The 6124-nt window shown below is 42.4% G+C and overlaps 1 protein-coding gene across 4 annotated transcripts in view; it reads left to right on the top strand.

Moving 5' to 3' along the window:
- Positions 1-918: 918 nt before the first annotated feature.
- The window catches only part of SMARCA1 (SWI/SNF related, matrix associated, actin dependent regulator of chromatin, subfamily a, member 1), a 69561-nt gene continuing 64355 nt past the window's right edge, over positions 919-6124 (top strand). For 3 of the 4 annotated variants that reach the window (XM_065901383.1, XM_065901382.1, XM_065901385.1), the window contains exons 1-2: positions 1012-1185; positions 5717-5803. In XM_065901383.1, the coding sequence (XP_065757455.1) occupies positions 1012-1185; positions 5717-5803 (261 nt within the window). Of the gene's footprint in view, positions 1186-5716; positions 5804-6124 lie in introns of all 4 variants that reach the window. The other variant, XM_065901386.1, reaches the window with a different exon arrangement.

Below are 6124 nucleotides of genomic sequence, written 5' to 3'. Positions count from 1 at the left end.
GAAACAATAATATTTAATAACTGACATTTGCATACCCTTTACAAAATGCTTTTATATCCATGGTCATGCATATTATTGGTGTTGAATTACTACTAAATAACAACGGGGATACGAATAAAATACACAAAAAAATCACAATAACTCAACCCAATTATTAGTATTAGGCACCTACCATGAGTTGCCCGAGGTTCTGTGGGGACCTTGACCTTGATCCCCAGGACTTTTAAAATTCAGTGGTGAAGGCAAAAGAAGGGCTCCTGCACATTGGCCATCCGAGAGGTATCAGACTGGAAAACAGAGCGAATATACGTAAAACCCGGGTCACGCTTTGCCTTGTAAGTGAATGTTTGCAGCTGCAATCTAGAGATTGAAGGAGTGCTTGTGCTTCTGCAGAATTTACGAAGGTGGGAAGAGCACCACCAGTCCCCCTTTGGGGACCTAGGAAAGGGAAGTCCCCAGAGGGGTTCTGGGCTTTGCAAATGGTGAGACAGACCTTCTACAGTACAGTTATAAGCAGAGGAAAAGTTCTTTGTGCAAGAAGGGGAGAGCGCCCCGAGGTACAAAGAGCAGATTTAAGGGGAAGAGGATTCTTTCTGCACACATCTGCGAGGGGAGCTGAGGCTGACTGTTGGGGGCGTGTGGGGAAGGAGATTTTTAGGGGGCCGCGGGCTGTGGGTTCCCGCCTCCACCCCTGTCCGCGCCCCACGCTCAGGCAACAGTTGGTCGTGCGGTGCCGGCCCGGGCTCCGGGTGGGGAGGGGGAGTCTCGCGATCGTTGAGGGGGGGGTGGAGGAAGGGGGGAGGGTGACGGGGGGAGGCCATGACGTAGGGTGGGTGGACGGAAGTGGGGCAGGGTTGAGGGTTATTTAAAGAAGGGGGGCCCCAGTGAAGGGGTTGGAAGCCAGTGATTCCCCACCCTTGCTCCATCTAGCTCTTTCCAGTGCAGACACTGCCGCCGCCCAGGAGCCCTCGTCCCCTTGCTCGTCCCCCTCCTCGTTCCCGCTCCAACGCCATGGAGCCGGACACCGCCGCAGTGGCAGCCACCGTGGCAGCCTCTGATGCGACCGCCACGATCGTGGTCATAGAGGACGAGCAGCCGGGGCCGTCCACCTCTAAGGAGGAGGGAGCGGCCGCCGCGGCCACCGAAGCCACCGTGGCCAAGGAGAAGGGCGAGAAGAAGAAGGAGGTAAATAGGAAGGGGGTGTGTGTGCGGTGGACAAATCCTGCGCCGGGCCCCTCCGAGGGGCCCAAACCCTGACCTTTGGGCGCCGACAGGTACCCGCGGAGCTCGGCTGGGCTGGGGGCGGCGGGCGCGCGGAGTGGGGGCGGCGGAACAGTCTAGCATTCGCTCCCCTCCCCCTTCCCTTTACGCCTCCTGGAGGCCGGGGGCGGGGCGCGGGCGCGGCGCGGGGCGGCGGGTGCCCGTTATCCCGGGACTTGGGGGCTGGGGAGCCCCTGCACAGCCCCCGGCCCGCCTCGCGTTCCCGGAACTGGGGTAACGGGGTGGGGGATGGGGCCGTGCAGGAAAAAGCCTCCGCCTCTCCCTCTCCTCTCGCTCGCTCCCTCTCCCCCCCCTTCCCGTCGGCCTCTGCCTGGGAAATCTGGGCCCTTCAATCCCACACTCGCGCAAAAGGGGTTTTGCTGGGGGCTTATTTTTTGAAATTTGAATTTCCAGGTGCCGGTGGTTGGAAGGCGGAGGACGATAGGAGAGACTTTTATTTCTTTGATTGGCAATGTCGGCCCCTTGGGTGGCAGGGAAAAAAAAAAATCATCCCTCGTTCGTTTGGTCCCCGCCTGCTGAGTTAGGCGGGGGTGTCACCCCGAGAAAATGAGCTCTCAGCGTTGTACCCCCGCCTCCTCCCAATCCAAACCCCAAACTGAGGCACGGTGGACGCTGGCTTAGGAAAATTTCCAACGTGTGCACCCTCACCCTCTCCTGCCCCGCCCCCGACGGTATAGTGTTTCACTCCAGGGCCACCCAAATGGTCCCCCAATCCGGCCCCAAGCCTTCCAGGCTTCCGCCTCCCTTTCCTAGTGGGCGCTGCTGGCTCCTGGACACACGCAGGTTTAAAAAGAAATTTTTTTTTAAACTCAGCGTCGCCAGGATGAACTGCTGCTAATGTACATAAGGGGACGGCTCTGACACCTATTAAAGCCAGATCCAGAAAAATATATATTATCTCCATAAGGCATATTTCATATGGGCCGAGACGTGCAAATAAAACTATGAAACTCGTTGAAAAAATTGAGATTAAAAAATAGGATGGGGCATAAGGATTTTTGATGTATAATAAAATTGTGGAACGGATCTTTTATGGCTGGATTTTTTTCCGTTTACGAGTAGACATATCGCAATTAAAAAAAACGGTAGGTAATTAAAATTATGCTTTAGAGATCTCCAGTGGCTTTGTCTGGATCATTATATGATACTATATGACCAAGTGAAAAGCTATTGAGGGAAGTTAACACCTTTCGCCGCGAATTAGAGTAATTTTAAATTCAGCAGTTGCTTCAGTGACATATTTTACTGTTACAAGGTTGACTAAACAGAAGGACGATTGTAGTGCTAAGTGAAAACCATAGAAAACATACGCATATTAGGATCTATGTGGTACTTGGATCGGTAAGACAATATCGATGATTAAAGCTGGGCCAAATACCAAGCATCAGTATAAATCAATGTTGGGAAATTCAGGAGTGCGTCTAGGTGCCTTTTATTCCCTAGATGGGGTAAATGTAAGTGCTCCGCTGTCTTTTGTATGGCAGTAAAGGTTGTCGAATTTCCAGAGTGTATAAATTTTTTGAATTGTGAAGAGACTTGGAATCAATAAAAAACCTGTATAATCAGAGAGTTGATGCATATATATTACTACAACTCTGTGGCCTGATCAGAAATTGCACTAATAGTATCTCATCTGTCCGCTCAGCGTAGGGAAATGAGGTGCTGCCTGGAAGGAACTTTCTGGATATCTGAAGTTTACTGATTTAGTCACTACATCTTTTTAAATTTTTCCTTAAAAATCTGAGTAGTACCAAAACATCTATTTGAGTGCTTTCATTTGTACCATTGCTTCAAATAAAGTAAATCGGTACCTCCCTCCAATCTAAATATTTACACACTGCCTTGATGCCTTAAATGGTGTCCTAAAAGTGCAGATTAAATACCTTTTTCTCATGTCCGCCAGTTATTGTACTCTGACAGTGATACAAAGGCATTTGAGACCTAGGAGGTTGTTTCCCCTCAAATAACCACCTCCCAGACACTTTGGTATTGTGTTGATTTTTTCATAATTTTTCAGTCTCCTCCCTCAATTGTCAGGCTAACTATCACTTTTTAGACACTTCATCTACTTTCATCAGAAAGAATGGGTTTATGATAAAAGGACGTAGATGTAACAAAACCTTTCATTTAAAACAATTGCAAAATACAAAAATACAAGGGATCCAGAGGGGAGAGGGAGATAACCTGAACACCAAGCAGAAGGGCTGTTAGTGCAATAGAACTTAAGTTTTAGTCCTGGGCTTCTGCCATCCTTTCTTGCTGTTGCCAGCGTGCCTTCTTCTAGTGGTCGTTCCCAAGTCATTTGCTGCTGCTTTTATTCTCTGTAGAATGGGAAGCCAGATTATCAAACTTGCTGGAATTGCGTATCAAACAAAAGAAAGTAGGCTCTGAATGAGAGCATTTTCGTGATGCATAAAGTAGATGAGAGTGGATTATCTTGTGACATTTAGCTACAGAAGGGTATTTTTGCTTACCTTCTGGTTCTTGAACTTCCTCGGTTTAAGTGACAGTTGGATAACCTAACGCTGTGAAAATTAGAGTTGGTATTTTTGGTAATGAAAATGTCAAGAAAAAGGTCATGGTCTTTAAGACAGGGCATCTTGGTGACCTTGTGCTGCATTCTCATGGCATCTAGACTACCAGATGATAAAATCCATAAGGAATTCATTAGAATATCTTAGTCACCTTTTATCTTTTCTTGTATGAGAGGCTCTATTTGTGAAAACATACACAGACACAAATGGAAAGGTTTAGAAGGTAGGTATTTTAAAATTTGTTGTGGAAGGTAGTGCCAATTAAGTAATTACCTACAGCTTTTAATGGCAATGCTCAAGGTTAGGAATTTTAATTAGCATATAATTAAAATTTTATGGTATTCTACCACAAGGTAAGCAAAAAAGTAAAGAGTAAAATGTTTTTCTAATAATAAAGCTTTAATTTTCTATAAGTGAAATTTGTATCCCACATTATTAGATATATACTTGTGTATGTGAGGGAAAGTAATTTTGAAACTTGAAAACTAGATTTCATTTAGCTTTTCAGGGAATGATAAAGGTGTGGATTTTGTTATCGAATTTTCCTTGTTGCTTTGAAAATAAAATAGGGTTTCTAGTGTATGTGACAGTTTGAAAGTGTGGTATTGAGGGCATTTTAGTAGTTTCTATTCTCATCCATCCAGAATTACATTCAGAACATCCCACATACATACATATGAGATGCTGTAAATCAAGATGGCTGTTGTTTGGGCTAAGAATAACTGAACAATATCTGATCAGTGCTCCAAAGGAGAACCCTGACCAGGGTCAGATTCCATAATCTTAGTCTGGATTTCCTCAAAATAGAAATATTAGTAAATGTTAGAAAACATTTATTAACTACTGGAGCCATGTTTTTCTTATGTTTAAGATCACATTCTTCTGTTGATTTATGACCTAAGTTTTCAGGAACAGGCTGTCAAAAGCCATGCTCAAATGGACATAATTTCTTTAGTTTTCACAAACAGATTTGTGTTTTGACTTTGCAGTCTGTGTTAAAGCTGGAATACTCTCCACTTTGGTACTAATGGGTAGATTTGTGTTTTTACTATTTTATTTCTTGATTTCTTACAGAGAAGGAGGTGTATTCTACATATCTATTTCTATTTACAAGTACCAGCTTTGTCTTTATAAAGGATAGGATGTATGAGATAACCCCCTAGATAATTTCAGTATTTTAAAGTAGCTGATTTATATTACTTTTCACTAAATTACAGTTTTTTTAAATATCAAAGGTTAATAGTTAATAGCCCTGAGAAACTGCTTCTACAAAATATTCGTGTTTATAAATAGTTTTAAAAGGTTTTCTTTCCAGTAGGAGAAAATTAGCATAAACCAAAAGTTTGAAACTGTACTATTTCATTATTTTAAATATAAATGATTGCATTGCAGTACATAAAACAGTTTGAATGTTCTAATTAGAATATAAAACAATATTAAAAAATCATATCTTTTCAGGAACAAACCACAGTCTTTTCTTCTGAAAGTTTGGCTTGTTACATAAAGAAGTGTTTCTGAGAATTAATATTTACTTTCCTTGAATTCTTTGGTTTGTGGTTGATAATAGTCTAGATTTTAAATCTCCTATTTGGTGGTTATACACTTTCTTGCACTTTAAATTAGACAGTAGGTGAAAAGGCTCATTTTCCCACCTTTTGGTTTTTATTTTAATTAATGTTATTTCGCTGGCTTTCACAATTCTTCAGATTTTTTTTTAATTGGACCTCAGGTGCACAGAACTGGATTAATCATAAGCCCTGTTCATGGCATGCTCTCATCATTGGTCCAGGCATGGCCCATGTTGATTTATTTATTTAGTATTTAATTACTTTTTACTTTCTTCAAATGAGAATGTTGACCTTGCTTTGCAATTTGATGATTTATTTTCTTTGAAATTCTAGAAAATCCTTTCTCCATTTCAACTCAAACTTGCTGCTAAAGCTTCTAAATCTGAAAAGGAAATGGATCCAGAATATGAAGAGAAAATGGTAAATATGTTCTTGGCTAGGATAGTGAATACAATAGTTGATTTGTATAGAGGACATGTGAAAGATTAAAAAATACATGTGTTTATATAGTGAATACAGAATCATAGGTTTTAGAATTGAAAAGTAATTTAATATATCATCCACCGTAATAGATTTTTGATGGATAAATGAATCTCCTCACTTTCAGATGAGGAAATAGAGTATCAGAGAAATGATATGGAATAGTTGGGACTGGAAGGCACATCTCTTCACTTTTGTTTAGCACTCTTTACCCCATAATAGGGTGTTTTATGCTAGAAATATTTTATCCACGAAGTGAAA

The sequence above is a fragment of the Phocoena phocoena genome, chromosome X (assembly GCF_963924675.1).
Source record: "Phocoena phocoena chromosome X, mPhoPho1.1, whole genome shotgun sequence".
NCBI classification, from domain to species: domain Eukaryota; kingdom Metazoa; phylum Chordata; class Mammalia; order Artiodactyla; family Phocoenidae; genus Phocoena; species Phocoena phocoena.
This window is presented reverse-complemented; position numbering and strand designations above follow the sequence as displayed.